At 37.3% G+C, this 23556-nt stretch overlaps 1 protein-coding gene and 1 long non-coding RNA gene across 5 annotated transcripts in view; both read right to left on the reverse strand.

Annotated features, from left to right (window-relative positions):
• The window catches only part of LOC309662593, a 162844-nt gene that overhangs the window by 43376 nt on the left and 95912 nt on the right, over positions 1-23556 (reverse strand). The window lies entirely within an intron of this gene.
• SP3 (Sp3 transcription factor) overlaps positions 11761-23556 on the reverse strand; it is a 68469-nt gene continuing 56673 nt past the window's right edge. For 3 of the 4 annotated variants that reach the window (XM_082465372.1, XM_082465371.1, XM_082465370.1), the window contains exons 6-7: positions 20561-20757; positions 16377-18135 (exon numbers count right to left, since the gene is read on the reverse strand). In XM_082465372.1, the coding sequence (XP_082321498.1) occupies positions 17819-18135; positions 20561-20757 (514 nt within the window). In that variant the 3' untranslated portion in view covers positions 16377-17818. Of the gene's footprint in view, positions 12183-16376; positions 18136-20560; positions 20758-23556 lie in introns of those variants that run through there. The other variant, XM_082465373.1, reaches the window with a different exon arrangement.

Consider the following 23556-nt stretch of genomic DNA (forward strand, 5'->3'; position numbering starts at 1 on the left):
ATATATTATTAACCATTAGCAACTTAGCATCGATTTATTAACCAGATTAGAAGTCTAAGAGGAGGGACCTGGATTGTGTGCTGACTTTGGGGGGCCAGGTAGCAGGACCCAGGTGGAGAGAAGAGAGAGAAGCAGAGAGAAGAGGAACAGAGAAAGAAGAGTGGCACAGTGCCCAGAACAATCCGCCTAAGTTTCCTGTCTGCAGCTGCCATTTGCAGGAATCATATCAGCCTTGTTTAAGGGGCATATTGGATTAGAGCCACTACGCGCCGTTATGCAGGACATAACCTGGACGAGAGTGCAAGTAGGGACTGAAATCTAGCCAAGTCCCCCTGCCAAGCCCTGAGTCCTAGAGGGGCTGCATCTGCCCCGAGTGCCTTTCTCTGGTTGGTGCAAATACTTGGCAGTGGGAGCCCTGCATCAAAATCATTTTCAAGCCTTTTTTCACCCATGGAGGGACAAGAGCATGTTGACACTTCCTGGTGGCACAATCTTCTCCCACTTTGGGGAAGGTGACAAGGGACCTCGTCGCCTTCCACGTCAATGGTACGCCCAGGGCAATGTCCCCCAGTCACTCTCCTGACATTCAGACTTGTTTGGGAGGTGACAGAAGGCAGAGGACTGTAGCCCAGGAAAGAACATTGCGGCAGTTATCAAATTATTTTCAATGACAGAGCTACTGGAGCCAAGTCTGTACTGGAAACATTGTGGACACTGATCTATCATCAGGGTGGTCAGAGAAGGACAGCGGAGGAAGCTTTTACAAGAATCCTATTCAACAGAAATCAAAAATGAAACATTTTTATCTTCTCTCTTTTCTGCTATGTTATTTACTGGAAAACAACAGCAACAACTAGAATCAACGTTAGGGAGATCCCTGTGCCCTGTAAGTTATTTCTCCCGACACTTTCAGGACGTTAGTTTGCAGGGTTGCTTCTATCATATTTTGACAAGGAAGAAGTGGCCAATTAGCTCATTATTTCTTTTGAGCAGCGCCAAGAGGCTCAGAGAAAATCCTGTCTGGCCTTAGAGTATCTTACCTGATGAAGATAACCAGCAAATGTTCATTCTAGTTTTGCCCGAACTCTTTTCTACAGCTTTTTCTCTGGCCGATGGCGGAAGCTGAGGCTCACTTTGGACCCGTGGTCATGTGGGGTCCCCCAGGATTGCTGTCACCTCTGGAGAGCAGCAGGCATCCTTGGTGAGCCCAGATGGGAGCCCAAATCCAAGTCATGAAGGAAGCTTAGGCGATCACCATTGCATTTACTCCCTTGGTTTTTCTTTCAGGATTCCCAGTTAACGACATGATGCAGACGCTGAATACAGAGGAGGCGGCCACCTAGGAGATTTTAATTTGAGGCACCAACTGCGCTTGAGCTCTTCCTCCCAGTTGTCTGCCGCTGCCCAAAATGTTTGCACAGGGTTAAGGGATCGTGTCTCCCAATGGTTCTGTTAAATGCAAGCTTGCTATTCTGGAGGGATAATACATTAGCAGCCCCTCCCTACAATCATGCAACAGGTACTTACTGATGACCTACTGTGCCCAATGAGGTCGTATTCTAAGCCCTGAGGAGACAGTGCTAACCACATAGATACATGGAGCTGCCTGCCTAATTTGCCATTCTCATCTGTCCAACTTTTTCCTCTTCAGCTTTTGTCACTGCTCCAGGAAGCCTTCCGTGAGCCTCAACTCTGGTTTACATGGCCCTTTTCTATTCTCTCAAGCAGTCTGTGCATCCGCCTACGGCCCCCAGCACTAAAAGGAAACTCCCGGTTCCCAGGATTTCAAATAGGGGTAAAGGTGAGTGTACATCTCAAAATCTCCTTTCATTTTCCCTTCAGTTGTAAAGGACCAGGTAAAATTCTTAAGTGCTCCTCAAAGGAGGGAACAATTAATATTCATTGCACAAAATCTGGAAAATATAGAGTCCATATTGCTGAAAATGGCAAAGGTGGTTGTGAGTCATGAATCTGGTCTAAATCACTAAAATCCGTAAAACAATAATTACAACGTATTCATAAAACACCTCCTGTGAGACTTTCCATGACAAACTTTAGGAGGTAATGAAACATCAGACAATGGGAAGTGCTAATTAACTCGGGCAAAGCCTTGAGAAGCTTGACTTTATTATCTTCATTAGGTGCATCATGAACACTGTACCATCGACACGTGCCTCCATCACCCGGGGTTCCGGTACCGATGGGCAAAAGGACTAGAGCTCTTTCTGCCACCGGAGTTAATAGTCCAGATTTTATTTGTGAGCTTCACAATGTACCTTCGTACGTCTTCCTGCACATTCCTGGGTCACCAGATAGAATAGATCCTGTAATTGAGAATTAAGACTGTTAAGGGCCCAGGTCCCATGTTCAAAAATTGAAATTAAAACCAGACCTATAAATCACAGCACAGGATGTGAAAGTAAAGTAGAGGGGAGGAAAATTACCAAACAGGCTAAGAAAAGTCCTTTTACATCTAGTTTCTCACATAAAATATGGAGTCTTGGGAAAATTCATAGTATCTTGGATTCAGAAAGCCCTTTTTTACTCTTTCTCCTGTTTGCATTTTTCTTTTTAATCCATAATAGCCTTGGCCTATGTTCTTAGGTTTCCCAGACCCACTAGCCATTCTGTATTACCGTGGTGTTTATCATCATCTTGAGCTCTTGACAAAAGCAGAGGTAATTTTCCATCATGGTGAAACATTTGCTAAGTACTGACAAATACTATTTAAACATCTCCAAGAGGAGCTACTTTTGACGTGATAAAATAAAATAAGATTACGGAGTAATCTTTAGTCGTAATAATCTTATTATTCATGACGACCCTTCTTTTTAAAATTTTATTTATTTATTTATTTATTTATTTATTTATTTTTGGCTGTGTTGGGTCTTCGTTTCTGTGCGAGGGCTTTCTCTAGTTGCGGCGAGCGGGGGCCACTCTTCATCGCGATGCGCGGGCCTCTCACTATCGCGGCCTCTCTTGTTGCGGAGCACAGGCTCCAGACGCGCAGGCTCAGTAATTGTGGCTCACGGGCCCAGTTGCTCCGTGGCATGTGGGATCTTCCCAGACCAGGGCTCGAACCCGTGTGCCCTGCATTGGCAGGCAGATTCTCAACCACTGCGCCACCAGGGAAGCCCCATGATGGCTCATTTGATTTCACAAAAATAATTCAAAGGGAGGAAGGGAAATGCACCAATTGCTAACTGTCAAAATATATTAAGAGGTATCACGGCAAGAGTCAAGTTATTAGGTTAATCTACAGAAACTTTGATTTCTCTGGAGTCCCCCTGCCCACAATCTTCTGTTCAATATTTACCCCGTTGACATTAGCTTTTAATGCCTAAGAACTGCTTTAAGATTTTTGAAACAGGAAAAAAGTCATTAACATATATTTGTACCAAAGGTGTACAGACACTGAGGCTGTAATTATATATCATAATAAAGGATATATATAATTCAATGTCCTAAAAGACAGCTTGCCTGAAAACATGTAGGAGGTGATTTGGGCATGTGTTCAGGGATGGAGCAATTTGGTAGTTAGAAAATAATTTAGGCAGCAAGCAATGTGGTCTGCTTTCCCAAACCACAGAGCAAATGTAATTAAAAGGGGGAATGGAAAATATTGTGGGTTTGACTTAAAAAAAGTGGGTAGGGACTTTTCCTGACTATAATTGTCTCTTGTTACAAATGTCAGCATAAGGAAGTATGGATGCAAAGAACATGAAACGATGGGAGATCTGTCCAGGCTCTTCCTCTTAACCACCTGGTACGCAGACAAATAGTGAGAAGGAAAGAGATAACTCTAAATGGTAAAGCTGGTAAATTCAGATATTTCATCCCCTCCGATAAAAACCCTGTACCAGCCCCCTTTCAGTCTTTTGCTGAACTAACATGTAAGAAAAAGAAGTCAAGAGAAGGAAAACAAAGAACCTGGAGGTTAACATAAAAAGAGAAAGACGTATTTCAACAAAACAGGGCTATCCCTGCCCACCCCCTTCTGCTGCCAGCAGGTTGCTGCAAAAATGCCAGAGGAGATATATGATATAATGCTAGGGAAATCACCACACTCTCTGTTATACATTATTCTATTGATACTTGGAATTTCTTTCTTCATAAAGTTCCAATTTTACCTGAGACTTTCCAAAAAGCACAAGGTCTTGAAAAAAATATTTAGGGCAGCATAACATGGTTATATTTTACTATCTAACACCATCAGTGCCATCCTCAGGACTAGAGAGATTGGTCATTTTTCTTTTGTTAAGGTCAGGTTCCCCAAGGGGAAGTAATGAAATAGGGTGAAAGCATGAGAACCAAGAGGACCCTGGTGCCAGGAGCTGGGGACCTGGATAGGCTCCAGCTGAGGGAGCCAGAAGGTGAGCTGATGATACAGACATGCAGAGCAGTTCTCTGCTTTGAGCTCAGACTGACCATTGCCATCAATTCACATTTCTCCCTGGAATGGAAGCTGAGAATAAATCCACTCTCTATCCTACTCAGTGAGCCCCATCTGCTCTACAAGGCATTTCACAAGCTGGGGCTGCCCCTCTCCTGGTGCAGCAAAGATGCAATAGAAGCATCTCAGACAGAAGGAAAAGAATTCAGGGTGCAATTAATGTCAGACACAGTAGGCACAGTAGTGCCTAGGCTCACAATATGTTTAGGGGTCCACGAAAATGTTTTCAATTTCTTTTAAAATCAGGAGAATAATGAACCCAGCAATTATGCTCCTAGGTATATACCACCCCCCAAAAGTTGAAACAAGCATTCAAATAAATACTTGCACACAAATGTTCACAGCAGCACTATTCACAATAGCAAAAAGGTTAACAACCCAAATGCCCATCAGTGGATGAAAGGATAAACAAAATGTGGTAAATCCATACAATGGAATATTATTCAGCTGTGAAAAAGAATCAAGTACTGATACATGCTACAACATAGATGAACCTCCAAGACATTATGCCAAGTGAAAGAAGCCAGATACAAGAGGCCGTGTATTGTATGATCCCACTTATATGAAATATCCAGAATAAGTAAATCCATGGAGACAGAAAGCAGAATAGTGGTTCTCAGAGACTGGGAGGAGAGTAACTGCTTAATGGGTACAGAGTTTCTCTTTGCAGTAATGTTTTGGAACTAGACAGAGGGGGTGGTTGCACAACATTGTGACTATATTAAATGCCACTGAACTGGACATTTTTAAATGGTTATGTTATGTGATTTTAATCTCGATAGAAAAAAGAAAAAGAAAAAAATCCAACCTGGATTATATTCATCTTGGTACCAATGTAGTCATAAAATACATGGTTTATTATTATTATTATTATTCATGAAGGAGCCCTTAAAGGCAAAAGTGCCTAGAGCCCACAGAAGTCATAATGCATCCCTGACAGAATACACGATCCCAGAGGCAAGCCGGAAGGAACATGAGGTATCCGAGGAAGTGAGAGATGGATTGTGGCTGGAGCACAGCAAGTGAGGTACAGACCCATCTGAGGAGGACCAACCAGGCCACGGCAAAGACTCAGGATGCTATCTGAAGTGCCAATAAAGACTTTTAATGAGACTGATATATTTTTTAAAAAATCATTCTGGGCTGCTACTTGGAGAGTAGATTAGTAGGGGTTCAAGAAGCGTGGTTATGGGGAGCCCAAACCAGGGGATATTTCCATAATCCAGGCAAAAATGATGGCTGTTGGCCAGGATACTGGCGGAGGAGATGGAGAGAGAGCCACGCCTTTGAGACACCTGGAATATCAACAGGACTGATATGGGGGATGAGGAGGGGGCTGTCCAGGTTAACCTTCACTCTTCTGGCATGAGCATCTAGATGCATATGATGATGCTAGTCATTCAGATAAATCCTGAAGGTCCAAGTTTAGGGGAAGACACGCAGAAACTGAGTTTTTTATGAACACGTAAAGTTTGAGGTACCTTCAAAACTGCCAACAGAGGAGCCTAACAGAGAGTTCAATATCTTAGCTGCAACTCAAGTGAGGAGGAGTAGAGACAGAACCCTTGGGAGTTGTCCATGTCTGAAGTAAAAGGAAATCCCCAGAATGAATGAGGTCATCCAGTAAGAGTGTAATGTGAGAAGAGAAATCAGCTCAGGATCAAGCCTGGAGAAAACCCAACATTTAAGTGTCAGGTAGAAAAAGAAGAAAAGCCAGCAAAGAAGAGGAGACGTGGAGAGAAGTAGAAGGAAACCCAGGAGGACCGTGGATGTCAAGGAAAGCGACTGTATCAAGAAGGGGAGAATAGCCAACTGACCCGAACATTCTTGAGGTCAAGCAGGATGTGTATGTTTGTGTCACAGGGTTTAGTGACATGGAGGTCATTAAAGACTTTTCAAGAGCATTGTCAGTGGAGTGATGGGGCAGAAGAAACTGACAGGAAACTGAGAAGAGTGAAAGGAAGGTAGGTAGAGAGTGTGGACCACTCTTTCAAGAAGCTGACTTCACTCACCCTCGCTGCCTGTCCATCTGGCAAGAGAGAAATGAAGGCAGAAGAAACCTGGCCAAAAACAAAGGAGCTAGCAACCTGGTGCTGCTAATTCTTAGAGATCCGTGATAAGCGCGAATAAGGCCCTTCTGCAGCTGGAGGCCTGTCTGGCAACTTGATAGTAGCCACCCTGGGATCCTGCTAGTTTTGTGACTGTTTGCAAAGGGACAGTTTTCTCTGCCCTTGCAAAGCAAAACCAGAGGAATGAAAGTTTGCAGCTTGCTTCCCAGCAGCTTTCAAGTTGTGAGGGAGAACCTCAGGAACAAAGACCCTGGGGCAGAATCCCAAGAGCCATCTTCAAATAATGTTAAAACTGTACCAGCAGCAAGAAGTTGGCTCCTGTGAATAAATTCAGAGGTTCTTTCCGTCTAGGTGGTTAAGAGCATGCCCAGCACCAAGGCTGAAGGCTGAGCCCTGCCCCATGATTCTCCTGCACATTCCTCCACATCCTTGGCTCTTAATTGCTCACTTCCTTTCTCCAAACCTCTCCTCCCTGTGTCCCAATCTTAAATTCTGGGACACAAAAACTCTCTCAAAAACTGTCCCTTTATCTTTTTACCAGTTGAAGAAGGAAGCAGGCCAGCAGAGAGGAGCCAGATACGACAAGCCCCTGGGCTTTTTGGGTGGTGTTTACACCTACTGCCCCTTCCACCTTGTCATCAGAGCAATGATTTTACAGGGCGGGATTATTATTTTTTTCCTTCTTCACCCACTGTGATGAGAAAGTTGGTTGTGTGCATATGTTGCTGCCTTGTAGTCTCCAGTTTCCAATTCAGGGCTGACTGTCTCCAGTAGTAGAATAGATTTGAAAAGACTTTGGCCAGAAAGAGACACCATAAGCAACTTCTCTTACTTTGTTTTTTTCCTACCCTGAAATTTGGCCTATCAAGTAAGCCTTGAGCTCAACAGTAGAGCCTGAGCAAGTCAGCCGCAAGTCAGCCGCTATGTTCTTTCTTTGAATGTCATAGAAGCTTTATTAGGTGCCCTCACGTATATAACCCCGTGCCAAGCAGAGGGCCCACATCAGGCTCTTGCATTCTTGGTGTATGATGTTCCAGATGTCACATCTGTGGACAGTTAGCAGGTTTATGCTGTAGCTCTTAGAGGCGCCTGTGTATTAAAAAAAAAAAAAAAAAAAAAAAAAAGCTAATCTTCCCCTAACTTTGAAATAGAAGGAATATGTTGCTATAATGGAAAGAGTACATGAAACTAGAGAAACCAGGTAGAATTTTTTTATTTAAGTCAGAAAGGTAATTGTAGTCAGAATGTCATCATCCTCTCTATATCCTTCAGGACAGGAACTATGAATTGATCTTTTTTTTTTTTTTTAATTTATTTATTTGTTTTTATTTTTGGCTGTGTTGGGTCTTCGTTTCTGTGCGAGGGCCCTCTCCAGCTGCGGCAAGCGGGGGCCACTCCTCACCGCGGCGCGCGGGCCTCTCACTATTGCGGCCTCTCCGTGGCATGTGGGATCCTCCCAGACCAGGGCCCGAACCCGTGTCCCCTGCATTGGCAGGCAGACTCTCAACCACTGCGCCACCAGGGAAGCCCTGATCATTTTTTTATCCCAAGTGCTGAGTATGTATCAGAAGAATCAAACAGGGTTACGTGTGGGAAAGAAAGGTAAATGGTAGTCAGAAACAGGACAGAGATGTCTGTTACCACCACTTCTAGTTAATATTAAGCTGCCAATGCAGTAAGATACTTTTTTAAAAAATAAAGGTATCAGAATTGGAAATGAAGAGACAAACCTTTCCTTATTTGAGGCCCATTTGACTGTCTACGTAGAAAATCTTATAGAATCTATAGGCAAACTATTAGAACTAGCAAAAGAATTATGTAGAATAGACAAAATCGATTTATAAAAATCAATTGCACTTATAAAGACCAACACTGATCAATTTACACATTAACTTAAAAAAAGCCTATTCCCCAGAAAAAAAAAAATTACATAGGAATAAATGTAAAAATAAGATGTGTTAAGACCTTTCAAAGAGATAACAATAACTTATAAAAAGGACATTAAAGTAGACTTGAATAAGTGAAGATAAAGAAGGTCCGTGGATAGGAACAGTCAGAACTATTTTGAAGGACAGGTAAGGGGGGTGCGGAGGAGACCTGCCCTACCAGACATCAAGATGTGAAAGCCATGCTGTGGACACAGGGGGAAGGGGAGGGTGGGACGAGTTGAGAGTAGCACTGACATATATACACTACTATGTGTAAAATAGCTAGCTAGTGGGAAGCTGCTGTATAGCACAGGGAGCTCAGCTCTGTGCTCTGTGATGACCTAGAGGGCTGGGATTGGGCGGGGTGTGGGGTGGGAGGGAAGCTCAAGGTGGGGGCATATATGTATACATATAGCTGATTCACTTTGTTCTACAGCAGAAACACAACATTGTAAAGCGATTATACTCCAATTAAAAAAAAAAAAGTGAAACCCATGGTATTGATTGTATGGTCTCAGCACAGGAAAGGCAGAAAGAAATCAAGGAATAGACCCAGATGCAAATGGAAACTTGATAAATGAGAGGTAGCATTACAATTAGTGGGGAAAAGTTGGGCCATTCAATAAGCTGTGCTGAGACAACTGGTAATCCACATGGAAAGTATTAGGAACTTCACACCATAAACAAAAATCATTTCAAAGTAGATTAATAAGCCAAACTGAAAGACAAAATAAGAAAATTTTTAGAGAAAAATACTTTTATGACAGCAGAGAATTTGAGACAGAAAAGCTACAACACATAGATTCAATAAAACTTTTGTAGAACACTACCACACATACAAAACACCATAAACAAAGTTAAAAGATAAGCCAGACTAGGAAAAGATATTATCTGCCCATATATATCTAAAATAATATGTATCTGGAATATTATTATTAAGAATGCTTAAAAATCAATTCAAAATTAAAATAACCATAAGAGCAAATGGGCAAAGAATTCAAATAGATAATTCCTTTCAGAGGAAACATGGGTTACAAACGTAACAAAAATATGCTCGACCTCACCAGAATACAGAGAAATCAGAATCAAAATCATGAATTATTTCATATCATTCATGTAGGGATGGAGATATATATATATAATGTATATATAAAATATATTTTATATATATAAAATATTATATATATATATATATTTAAGTGGCAACACTGGGGTCTCTGCAAGAAAGGATTTCCCCGGTTTGAAGTGGGCTTCTGCAGCTGATGGGCTGATCTATGACTACTTGAGTTGGAATATGGGTGGAGATGGAGGGGGAAGAATTGGAGAAAACAGGGCAAGAGGCCACAGCGCAGGAGACTACACTCCCAGCACCTGGGAGAAGTGAACATCATGGAAAACAGCTAGCTAGGCCTGAGCCTTCTTTCCAATATTCAATCCAAGAGGGTTGTATACTGTGTGAAGAAACAGTATATTTTCTTATATAACTCTTGAATGAGAGTTAAATGGTGGAACCAGTAAGAAAAACATGCATTGTTTCTGCTATAGTTAACATTATGTTTGGTTATGCCTACTGGTATCAATATCTTTATATATACATGGCTTTGTTTTTCTGATTCCTTTTTAACTTTTTACACCTGCTTGTTTTTCTCCCAGATGGATTTTAAAGCACTTTGTCAGACTCCAAAATAAAATTGCATTGTTTTTTTCATTGGAAAGAAATATCTGCCAAGTCCAAGGATTTGGGGAGAGTGTGGGAAAATGTGAACTCCTATGTACTGTTACTAGGAGTGGAATTTGGCACATACACCGTGGAGATCAATTTGGCAATATCTGGTAAATTTGAAGATAAGAATATCTTATTGACCAGTGACTGAAATTCTAGATACATACCTCAGAGAAACACTCACACACATGCACAAGGAAACATGTCAAGTATTTCATTGCAGCATTGTTTATAATAGACAAAAATTGGAAATAACTGAAATGTGCATCAACAAGAAAATGGATAAACTGTGATATACTCAAAGAACTACAGCATTTAAAATGAAGTTTAGAGGAACATGTGTTAACATGGATACATCTCAAAAACATGAGTGCAAAAACAAGTGCCCAAAGATTATGTACAGTATGATACCATTTATATAAAGTTTCAAAAACATGAAAACAACCCTATATATGCACACATATAGTAAGCATTTAAAACCATTCATGGTATCATTCTGATAAACATCAAATCCAGACCAGCAGTTACCCCTGTGGGTGAAAGGAGAGAAATGGAATGAGACAGGACTATATAGATTTCAACTATAGCTATAACCGTGTTCTTTAAAAGAAACAAGCAAATATGTGTAAAATGATTAAGACTGTAAAAGCTGGATGGTGGATACACAGGTATTTGTTATACTGTTTTCTATATTTTTTCTATATACTTGAAATACTTCATCAAAAAGGCACAAATACTAGCAATTTTGTTAATGTCTGCCGACAGAAAACTAGGTGGATCTAAGTGAATGAACACATTAATACAAGATGGGGATAATTATTTCCAAGTGTAGGAAGATTATTGATTTCTCTAAGGCTAACATTTACTAATACTTAACTATGTGCCAGGCACTGTGGGAAGTGGTTTACATGCACTAACTTATTTCATCTCCTCCATCATCCTTATGAAGATGATGCTGCTATTACCCCCATTTTACATTTTTAAAAACTGAGGCCCAGGGTGGAAAGGTAGAATCCATGGTCACACAGCTAGTAAGCAGCAGAGCCAGGACATAAACCCACGTGTGCCCAAGTCCAAAATCTATGCACTATGTTATACTGTGAAAGTTTTCACCTTTACTAAATGATTCAAGATGAAAAAGCCACACAAAGTTACCAACAGTAAAAATGGGAAAGATGCAATTAACTAAGAATTTTTAAAGGATCTGGATGGGAGGAAGCTAAGTAATTGGGTACACACAATTAAAAGTGAACCAAACTGCACCTGAGTCTGAAGACATCATGAAAATATAAAGACCATGTGGTGGGAGATACTAACCATAAAGCTAATGCTGGCAAAAAGTCAGTGCTCCATAAGACCACAAACACAGACACAAACATAGACACAGCCCTCTGATAAGTATCCTCAGACTGTAGATGGACTTCTAAGCCTTTTAATCAGTTCTCCTGGGCACATCTTATTGGCCCTTCAAAGCTCACCCTTTCTGACTCATTCAAGCTCTACACTGAGTTTTCCCTCATCTAAACCTAACTGATCTGGCACTAACCATGACTTTTCGTTGGTATTTTCTACAGCACCAAGTCATCAACCGTTTCAACCAGTGTATTTTATTCAAGAAGGAATTGTATCTCAAGATGTTTTAGTTGGCACTATTTGGTAGCAAGTAACAGCCTCTCAAACTTAAGAAAAACCTGGAGATAGAAGTGGGGGAGTCTCTGGAAGGTTTTGAGGGTATCTCACGGAATCCAGGAACAGGAAATGCACGGGCACAAAACATTGGAACAACAACCAAAGTTATCAGGAATCAAGGCTGCCGTTCTCTTCATCTTTTTCTTCTGGGATTGTATGGTCTCTCATCTTTGATTTATTCTTTCTGCTTCACATGCAGGTTCCAAATGCAACTTCCCAAGACATCATTTTCCGACTCCGAACTCCTGGGAGAAATCATCTAATTGGCTCAAATTTGACCAGATGTCCGCTCCTTGTCCAATCATCTAAACAGCTCGCCCCTGAAGGTGGCAGGAAGTAATATTCAGAAAATGGGACATAAGTTGGGCAGGTATCCTAAAAGTTATCTACCCTAACATTTCTTGTTATTTCACTGTTGCCTATTAATTGGAGGCTTAGACTTTTTTTGGAGAAATAAGCTGCATTTCTTTGATGACCTCTTCCAATTTTAAGGTTGGGACCACTAAACTGTAAATGTTACCTTTCAATCAAAATGAACCTAAAGATTCTTTGGCTGGTTCCTAGAAATGTTAAACTAGAATTTTCTATCAGGGTGTAATTTCTGTGTTTCCTTCTTTTCTTCTTACTCCATCCTTTCTGATGAAGCAGTCACTTCAGACACATTGTCCACTACCAATTTAGATTCTATAGCTCTCTTTTCAGATTTCTGCTTTGAAAACTCCCCCTCATTCTTAAGTTGAAAATCAATGCATGAACCGTATTTAAACAATGGACACCCTAAAACACTGGTCCCTTCAATACGGAAAAGTGAAATCTCCAGAGTTAATAATCGTGTGGGGGATAGGGGAAGATATCATTTATTGAGTCCCTACTGTAAGCCAGGAACTATGCTAAATGCTTACATTTTAATCCTCGCAACAATCCTATGAGGGATACTATTGTTAGTTATCCCCTTTTTATGGATGATGAAAATTAGGTTTTAAGAAGATAAGAAACCTACCCAATATCACACCATATAGTATGTAGCTTAATATGGACTTAGGAGAGAAGCAAGGCTGTTAAAAAGCTGGGGGGGTGGGGATAGGAAGGCTAAAGGCAATAGACTCCTTTTTCAGCACATCATGTATCTTAAATATATAATTTAAAAAACCGATATAAATCATGTCCCATGACAGCAAATCATGCAGCTTTTTCTAACTTTCAACTCCAACTTTGATATGCATTTTCGAAGGAAATAATAGTTATCTCTGAGTAGCTCAGAGGTTATTTAAATTCCTTCATACTCTTATTTTCTCAATATTTATCAATATAAGTATCACTTATATAATCAGAAATTTTTCCAACAATTTTCTTAATCCTGACTGAGCCACACATCTGCCCATCTTTCTTCTCTTCACCACTTAATTTAGAATATCCTATGCTTCCTGTCTCCATAGCCTCTTCCCTGTGTCCTCAGTTTTTGACCCATCGACTGCTAACGAAGATCAGTTGGCAACTCCTTATTGCCAAAATCTTTTCTCTTTTCATCTAACTTGACCTCTCTACTGCATTTGATGTTCATCACCATCTTGACACTCAGTTTCTATGTCAGCCTCCTTGAGGACTCCTCTTTCTCCACCAGTTCCTTTAATGTGGCTATTTTCCAAAGTTCAGGCCTTTGCTCAAATGAATCCCCATGTAGTGTTTGAACAGTTTTAACATTAGACTACAATGAATTAAATGTGCATTTTCTAAGACCTATGATCCCAAAAAGATTAGGAACCACTGGTAAAGATTAAAACCTGATCTCCTTTTCAATTTGACAGCCCCTCCTCCAAAACGTCCCCACTCCATTTCTCACAATTTCCCCTATCATCCATAGCAAAATCGTACTGTTCCTTTGCTAGAGCCATTTCTTCTGCCTGAATTTCCCAACTTCTCCATGCAGAATTCTCCCTCTTTTAAGTTTCTAGAGCGCTTTTTATCTGCCACTAGCATGTATTTACAATGTATCTGATTATAATACAAATCTGCCTGAACAAGGGGCCAAGTCAGTATTATCTTTGTGTCTCCAACACTAAATAAAAAACATGATTTCACTAAAGTATCAAATCTTGTTCCCAAGATATCGACCAATTTTGTTCTGTGCTGATTATCAGACTACAAAAGACTTACTGCTCACTCATGGCAAAAAGTTTTAAAAATACTATTTAGTAAAACAAATTGTTCTTACACTGAAAACTATTCTTGTCTACTTAACATAATTAAAACTGAAAACCAAATTGTCTACTAGTAGGGGAGCATGACCAACAATATTTAAAAACCAAATGTTACTAGTAATAACCCCACATTTCAAACAATATTGACTACAATATAAATTTTAATAAAACAAAAACTTTGGAATCATGAGTAAGTCAGTAATAGGATCCTTACTACAATTAAGATACTAAAGGAATGCTTGCTCTATTGAGAGTGATTCTAACCCAGGAGTGTTTATCAGAGCCACTTGAGGAGCTGTTAAAAATACATACAGTTGACCTCTGAACATGGGGGTTGATCCACATATAACTTACGGCCCTCACCATGCCTGATTCAGCCACATCTGTGAACTCAACCAACCAGACTGTACAGCACTGCAGTATTTACCCCTGAAAAACAGCTGCGTTTAAGCAGACACCCCACAGTTCAAACCCACCGCCGTTCACGGGTCACGTGTGTGTACTCTCCATCTCCAGAAATGTAGACTTAGGTCAAGAACGAAGCTAGGCCTGTGGACATTTTTAAATGGCCCCAGCATTTTCTGATGAACAATACTAAGAACTATTTTCTATGAAATATGTTTGACATGCCTTCAAACTACATGTACATGTATTTTTACTATTTAAGCATTTTCACTATTCTGAAATAACTTAAGCATCTTCATTATTTTGCCCAAAGTTACTTACAGGGCACCTGACCTTTTGCAATAGGTGTATGTCTTTAAAACTTTATTAAAGTAATTTAATAATTACTTTTAATTTAATAAAGTAATTTAATTACTTTTCAAAGGCATTAAGTCTCAATCAACAGAAAATAAAATTTTCTTAAGGATTATTTTCTTTAAATTGAGGTATATAGACACCTAGTCCACTAGAAGAGCATGTTCTGATAAACAGGAATTATTTGTATGTAAATATACTCAATATGCACTAACTCTAGCCTTTACAAAAATAAAGCAATTGCCAAAAACACCTTATTGAAGAATATACTTACACTAAGAAATATTATACCCATACACAACACTAATAGATTTTATAACTAGAAAAAAATTACTTCAGGGTAATTCTTCAAATATTAAGTTTCCAGAGTATATTCAACATTTTTTCAATAAAAATCAAGAAGTATTTAAAATCACCTTGGTTGAGGTTGAACACTAACTTTCATTTCTTTGTTAGGTAAAGATCCAAAATTCACAGGTATATTCCAGGTGGGCACTCAAAAAAATCTAAAAACTTATTTAAATAATATTTAAGACTACTTACTTTCTTCACTGCATTCATGTTCAAAGAACTGATAAAATTTGCTTGGAAACTCATGGATCAAAAACGCTCTATAAGCTTACTATAAATTTTCAATATTAAAAACAGCTCTACTATCGCACTCTAAAAAGTTTTTTAATCTCCTGACTTAATAGGTGTTTTTGCTCAAGTGAGCAACCTCCTCACATAATCCTCTTCACACAACCTAAATAATTTTTTAAATTCTAGAAATTATTTACAAGAGTTTGAAGATTCAAATTCTAACCATGTAACGTCAAAATAAATGTACATTCATTAATTTCTATGATTCCAAGTAATACTTCCTATTTCACGTCGCAAGCTTAAGTCTCACATGAGAAAAACTTTGTGTTTATATGTGTATCTAGCGTTGTCCTATGCGTTCAAAGATATTACTGACAGTATCAGATTGGGCCTGGAAAACAGACAATGGAAATCTTTAACCCCACTGTATACACGTAGAAAGTAACTGGATTTTTTATTTTAAAATATCTAAAATAGTCATATTAATATCCTGTTAGTTTTTCCTTCCCTCTTACCCTGCCTTTACGATTAGACATATATAAATTCAAAAACATAACCCTTTCAAATAACTCTTGCTATGGTTACCAAAGCTTGTCTTATGCTATCATTTTCAAGAATCTTCATGTAAACTCAAGTTTTTGATAAATCAAAATATCCTGCATTGCTTTAACAGGAAACAAACAAAGGAAAAACAAGGTTTGCAAAATGGATTGATAAAATTCTAATGAATCAATGTGGGCTAAAAGATTTTTTTCAAAAGTTCTATTTAATAAGTTCATTTTTAGGCCAAAAAAACAGTAATCTGCTAGAGCCTCTACTCTTCCCTTTTTAAGTAAATATACCTGTTTACAATAATCTCAGCATCTGAAATCAAGAATCTGCAAATAAAATGCTAAGAAAAATAAACCACACTGATTTTCTTACCCCATACCACTGCAATTATTTTAAATGCATAGGAATACAACAAACTCAAAAGAAAAAAAAATAGTGTTTTATTAACTACCACACTGTTATAATACACTTTAAACGTACAATAAGGTAGCCTTTAAATTTGAGGTGGTCTTAAGAATAACAAATGAACAGAATCCCAAATTTTTGAAATAAGTGAACTGCTGCAGTTATAGGTATACATTTTGGAAAATTGTATAGCTCTTACAAGACCAGCAATGAAACTTTATTTTGTACATTTTTTAATAATTGAAAATATAAACAATAATTAAAAAATAAAAAGAAAATACAGCATAATAAAAAACATACATTTCTCAATTAAATGTACTGGATACATATAAATTTTAAGGGAAAAAGCAAAAAAGGAAAATGGTTGATATTTAAGTGCAGACTGACTACCTAGACCAAAAATAAAACAAACAAAAAAAAAAACACTTAAAAAAATATCATAAAACCTCTAGTTCTCTATGACTAATATCCATATGGTTGGAGTATCGTCACTATGGAAGTGATTTTGTTATGTTTGCATATGTTATACTTTACTGGTAATTTACATGATGGCTTTTAAGGCCCTGGCAGACATGTGGTTTTTGGAAACAAAATTGGATTCAAAAAAAAAAAAATCACTGCTAAGACGCAATAACACCTTATTTTTTTGGTCCTCCAATACTCAAGAAAAGGGATAATTCACTATAACATTTTCTTACCACCCAAATGCCTCAACCTATACATTTTAAACTTTTTTAAACATTGGTTATATTGCCCAACTTCGTTATTGAAAGAATATTAACAAGACATTATTTTGGCAAATTAAATCTTAAACATGGCTTTTCAACAGGATTTAAAAGGTGACTATCCCTAGAGTTCCATGTTAAAATGTAGTTTTCAAAATCTTACAAGAGTAATGCTTAAAATATTGTACATAGTTAACCTAATTAAAATAATTAGCTTCAAAATGACAAATTGATAAGCTAAGTAAAGCCTACACTATGTAACATTTGCTTGGAAACTTGATTTGTCAGTTATGCATAATAAAAATTCCAGTCATCAAGAAAATTACAAAAATTTTTTTTATCATAACATGATTTCTTTCACCCACCAACTTTTTTTTTTATCTTACAATAGATAAATACCAACATGTTCTCATTTTTACACTAAACCACACAGGATTGATGCATTTGGTTAGACTACCATTCGCATTGTTAAATTCAATTTTCTCTTTATATAACTTGGTAAAATTTCATTTCTTCTAGATTCCAAAAGTACCTACAAAACCCATGCAATTTTACCATTTTTAATATACTATGGAATATCATACAAAGTAAGGCATTTCAGTGTCATGTATAACCAAGTTACTGTCAATCCAAAAATTTTTGCACATCAATAAAAAGATATCTAAGAACTTAGGAACAATGTTCTTCTCACTACTGTATAAAAATAACCACAATGAATAAGTATTTGTGTAATATTTACTCCATTGTCTCATTTCCAGAAACTGTGACAAGCTGTAAAGGTATTTCAGTGTTGGTAAGGATATCTTGATTGCTGGTGGTGGAAGTATTAACAGTTCCTATCCCTGAAACAGAACCTTGTTGAATATTTGCAAGGATAAGTGTTGTTCCTCCTGCAGTAATCAAAGTATCATCTCGTGCAGCTTCCACAGATGCCAGCACTGTACTGCTAGAATGAATACCTTTTTTATTCTGATGTGTTTTAATATGTTTGGCAAGGTGATCACTTCTCATAAAGCGTTTTGAACATTCTGGACAAACAAATTTCTTCTCACCTGTTGAAGAAATTAAGTTACTTAGTCTTTTAAATTTAACATTAATAGACTCATCATTCCCTGAGAAAGAAAATAAGCCAACACTGACAGTTAGGGACAGGGAGCAGAGTTCAATTAGAACTATATTAGTTTCATGAGCTGTCCCTGCAAGATTTCTCTCATAGAATATTTTCCCTCAAAATAAATCTGTCACCTTTATTTCTGGATGAAAAGCAATCTTCAAACTTATTAAATTATACACTGATATTCAGATAAGAATTTAATACCTCAACTATGCTAATAGTTTTGAAACATCTGTTACAAGATACCAGCTTAAAAATGACTATCTGTAGCATACTTCTCTAAAGAAAAATACACTGTTTTAAGCTATATTTAAGGTATTATTAACATGTCAGATCCCTGATACTCAACCTTCAACTCTTAAATGCGAATTCAAGTAACTACACAGAGTACTTCTAGATTAAAGCCAAGACACAAGCTTGAAGTCTAATAAAGACTGAGTAGTCCCAAGAATAATGGAGATGGCCAGCTGACCTGATTTCAGCTGGAATAATCAAGAGCAAGCCTAATACATCATGATGTTAAAAATTAATAAGACTCCATGATGCCTAAATTTATTTCCCGGCATAAATAAAATACTTTTTTTAAACACAAAAGACAGACAGAACTTCTATTATTTTGAAGACCTACTATGTAAGACAATTAGTAGAAGATAAGGCAAAAGGCCAACCTACAAGGAATCTAGGGAGAACTCAATCAATCAACAAATCCAGTATTTTCTTAATTTATTTTCTTCAAAATGTCTTTCTTACCTATCTCTTGTTCCAGCACCTCTCCTCTCAGTAGGTCCTCATCAGACCTCATGCCTGAACTATGTTATTACAATGGCACGCTAGTCTCTCCCTTTCCAATCCAACAAATCAATGCCAGACAAATCTTCCTTAAATACCAAATTTTATTACAGTACAAAACTTCACCACTGTACTAAGTGGTATGGGAATGCAAGAGTAACCTGCAGATAGCTAAACAGTTTAGACTCTCCATTACCTAACTTCCAATGACTTCTATAATGTGGTTCAATCCTACGTAACAGAAATGTGTTAAATAAAATCTCATCTTCACTCGTGACAAATGATCTCTCACTTCTTCTATTCATATAATATTCTGTTCTTCTGGGAAGGTATTTCCCAAAGCTTCTCTTGGAACATTAGTCCTGAGACATACTCCATGGCAAAATGGCACAATGAGAGGTTGCCACTACCTCCCCTGACTTGGAGAAGTACAGTGCTCATTAACATTCTATTAAAGGTCCTAAGAGGCATTCCTTGACGGTACTTGTATAAGTAACCCTCTTTAACACAGTGTTTCCTACACTTATTTGATCATAGAGCTTTTTTCCCTTTTACATTATTTCTTTTTATATCCTGCTGATCAAATTCCACTGAGGAAAATTCTATTATAGGGCCATCTTAAGGTCTACCCCAGCCCAATGCTCAAAAATACCTTACTATCCCAGCAATAATGATCTCTGCCTCCAAGCACACTTTATCTACTTTCTTATATTGTCCGTTGCAGTTTCAAACAGGTTAAGCTCATCTGTCTACCTACCTGATGAGACAGAAATTAAAACAAGTAGAGCATGTAACATAATACTACATACTTCATGGGTTATTTTATATATTTAGATCTAAGAGACTTCAAAATCCATACTGTCCACCATTTCACCATAGTTCTTTCTTCTAAGCTCTCTAAACTTTGTAAATGCATTATATATTTTTCAATTCTTCAGTATTGAGCACAGACTGATGAACACCTTGATCATTACATGGCAGTAGAAGAAAACTATCTGTATATGTTATATTAAGTTAGAATTCAATTTGGGTCATTCCTAGGTCCATTTCATGTAACAACCACACGACACTATGTGTTAAAACAATTAAATGAAAGAGACTTCACATCAACAATGCCTTGGTTATTCCTCAGTGAAATATCGTTTGCTTACCTCACACATATTAAAACAAGAGAAAGGGTGAAATGCCTGAATTTATCAGAGGAAAAGGAATTATTCTTTATTACAGTGTTAAGGAGGAGGAAGAAGATAATGATCAAGAGTAAAAGCACACAACTAATTTAAAACATTAACGTAATTAACAATGATGAGATAAATGTGGCTTAAGACACTGAATAATATGAAAACAAAAGCTAACCAAAGTTTGCATAAAATAAAACATTATTTTGTAAGATAAGCCATACTGGCTTGTTTGGAATTAGTGTTTTGACATTGGTGTTACTGAAGATAGAAATTTGATGTAATTGGTCTTATTTTAAAAGATTCAGTTCAGTAAGGTATGCTTAAAAAAAAAAATTCAAGGTAGTATGTAGCCTTACAATTAACTTTTGTCTGTTAAAAGTAAATATTAGTAACCTGTATGTGTTCTTCTGTGCCTCTGTAATTCATCACTTCGAGTAAATCTTTTACCACAGAACATCCAGTTACAAATAAAAGGGCGCTCCCCAGAATGCCAACGCAGATGAGCTCTCAGATGTGAGGTCTTCCCATAGACTTTACCACATCCTGGTATATGACAAATGTGTTGCTTCTTTTTCCCAAGATTGGTACCTCTAAAAAACACACACAGAATAATATATACTTATATGAAAATATTCAAATGGACATTATCACTCATATCATACTCCCCATGTTGAATTTCAAATAGAAGACATTATCACCGTGAGGTCAATCAGAAACCAAGACCATTTAAAATTAATTTAAAGAAAAATTAGTAAGTTTTACATATTCATTTTACTCCACAACTAATGTGAGTGTTGTCCAAATGTAAATACGCTCAAGAAATATATAATTTAAAAGAACATTTCATACATAAAGAGAATATAGTAAAGTTATTTATTATTCGGTCAGAACCATTCCCAAATTCTATGCATAGGCCCAATCCAATTAAATTAGTTGTACCGGAAACTAAATGGTCTATTCAGAGTCATGATGTCAGCTAATTTAAAAAGTAATAAACCAACAATAAATGCATAACTAATCATAGGTACAATTAAGGCACCTTAAGAAGACTTTAAATTAAGATGATATAAGCATTATTTATTCCTGTATTTGTATGGCCGCATCCTGAATATACACTGACTTGGAGAAAATCAGAGAAAAAAATCTAGACAAAGCTGTTGTCTTAGATCCCTAGAACTACATGAAATAAATTAAAATTATCTTTACAGTTAAAATTCCCTTATTAACCATGCAAAGATACCCAAAATTATAAATCAGAGAGATAATAAAATGCAGTTTCTCCACATTGCAAAATTTGACATCTATTACATTTCAGTATTTGATACCAAGAACAGGGTTTAGAAGATATGTGCTTATTAGATGGGTGAACACAGGTATCTTAGCCTAAGCAAGAAGAAAACTTTTTTGATTCCAGAACTGATATTCAAATCATATTAAACACTATAGAAAATGTTTACTCAACCTCAAAAAAAAAAAAAGGCTAGTTACTGAATAAAAACAAATGAGTTTATAAAAAAACATGACACTTTAGACTCATCAACTGTCAAAATCATATTATATAAACTTTGCAGTTTCTCTGAGATTACAAAAAGGTACATTTAAGACCCCCCCAACTTCCCCTCCTCCCACAATCTCACAGTCTAGGTATAGCCTGTTAAACCTTCCATAAGCCTGCAAATCCTCCTGTATATAATATACCTATTGTTTTTCAAATTTTACTGGAAAAATGCATATTTCCCCACATTTATATTTTAATGTACTCACACTCAGTAGCATGTGAAATTGCCATAGGACAAACAGTGCTAAACGGTGCAGTGCTGGCTGTTAGATGCCATAGGTGTTCTGAACAGGGAGACATCAATGTGGGCTCCAGTAGTTAGAGAAGGCTTCGTGGAGGAGGTGGGTAGGATTTAGATAGAAAGGAGGGAAGGCATTCCAGGCAGAGGAATAGCATAAGTAAAGACAAGGAGGAGTCATGCTGTTGTCTCAAGGGCAAGGATGTCATAATCTAACACAATTCTAGTTTCTGCTCCAGTCCACCCCCAATTTCTACAACTCTCTTCAAAGAGCTGAGTTGAGTGAAACAGGTTTTGCTGGCTCACCTGCAATGCCAAAGTCTTAACCAAAGCCAATAATATTTCCATTTAATTTAGCTTTTTAAATTTGTTTTATTCTTAAATGGCCCTAAGAAAAAGAGCAATGTCTGTGGCTATTGGTGTACAAACCGATTTTACATATTGTGTTCACCATAGCAATTTCACAGAGAACCCAATTCAGTTCACTCTACACTCACAACTTGCCTCTCTTCTAATCCTACCACTCAGGTGAATCAATGTGCTTTTATAAATTCAAAAGTGTTATTTTACTAACTTAGCAAAATTTAGCTTTGAGAGCACGAACAAAGCACAAGACTATAACAAATTACAGCAACAAATATGAGTTCCCAAAGAACCAAAAATCCAGGGAAAGATGTTTTCATCAATTGAATTATAAGGAAACAAGACATACTCGTTGTCTGAAAATGGGACAGGCAACTAAGGAAAAAAAATGGAGACAGGGCACACAAAAATATACAATATAAGGGAAAAAGTCCAATACCGAGGTCCAAGTTTTTATTTAAAAAAAAATTTTTTACTCAAGATAAGATCTAGACATGCCAGATATGGATTTATGGCATGTGATGTGAAGGAAGAGAACTGAAGTGAATTTATCAACAAACTTCAAGTAGTAAAAGATTACCGTAAGTTTTCCTCTTGATTTATATAGTTACACCCCTAATACCTATTGCATGACCTTAAAAAACTAACAATTTTAAGTTCATTTTCTTGACTGCTTAAACTTGCTCCCAAAATTTTAATAATGCAAAGACAGAGTGACACAATAAATAAAGCTAAATTCTGAGTAGAGGAATTAAGAAAAGTTAAGTAAATCGAGTCTTTTGCTTGGGACAGGAGAAATGGAACACGAACTGAAAGGCTAACAGGGAAGAAAACAGATTTTACAAATTAACTTAATTTTTAAAAAAATGGATTGAGGTTGTCTAAACCACACAAAACCTATATAAACAATAACGCCTTTAGAATTTATTTTACTTTATAAAATTGTCTCTTCCACTAGAGTATAAAAGTTTCTGAAGTCTGGTTCTGCTTAATAAATATTGGCTAAATGCCCAAATGAATACAGTTTTTAAATATTTAATTATATTTTACACCTTGCTCAAAAAGGTAAAAAAATAAAATTTAGTTCTCTAAAGATGCCACTTTATACATACTATTATTTTTTTAAAAGAATACTGTTGCGGAAAGAAAGGCTAATATTCTAAAATGTTTAAAGTGCCACCTACCTCACCTTTGCAGAACAGGATTTACTATATGTTATGCTTCTATTAA

The sequence above is a fragment of the Balaenoptera physalus genome, assembly GCF_965194825.1.
Source record: "Balaenoptera physalus genome assembly, chromosome: 6".
Lineage (NCBI taxonomy): Eukaryota > Metazoa > Chordata > Mammalia > Artiodactyla > Balaenopteridae > Balaenoptera > Balaenoptera physalus.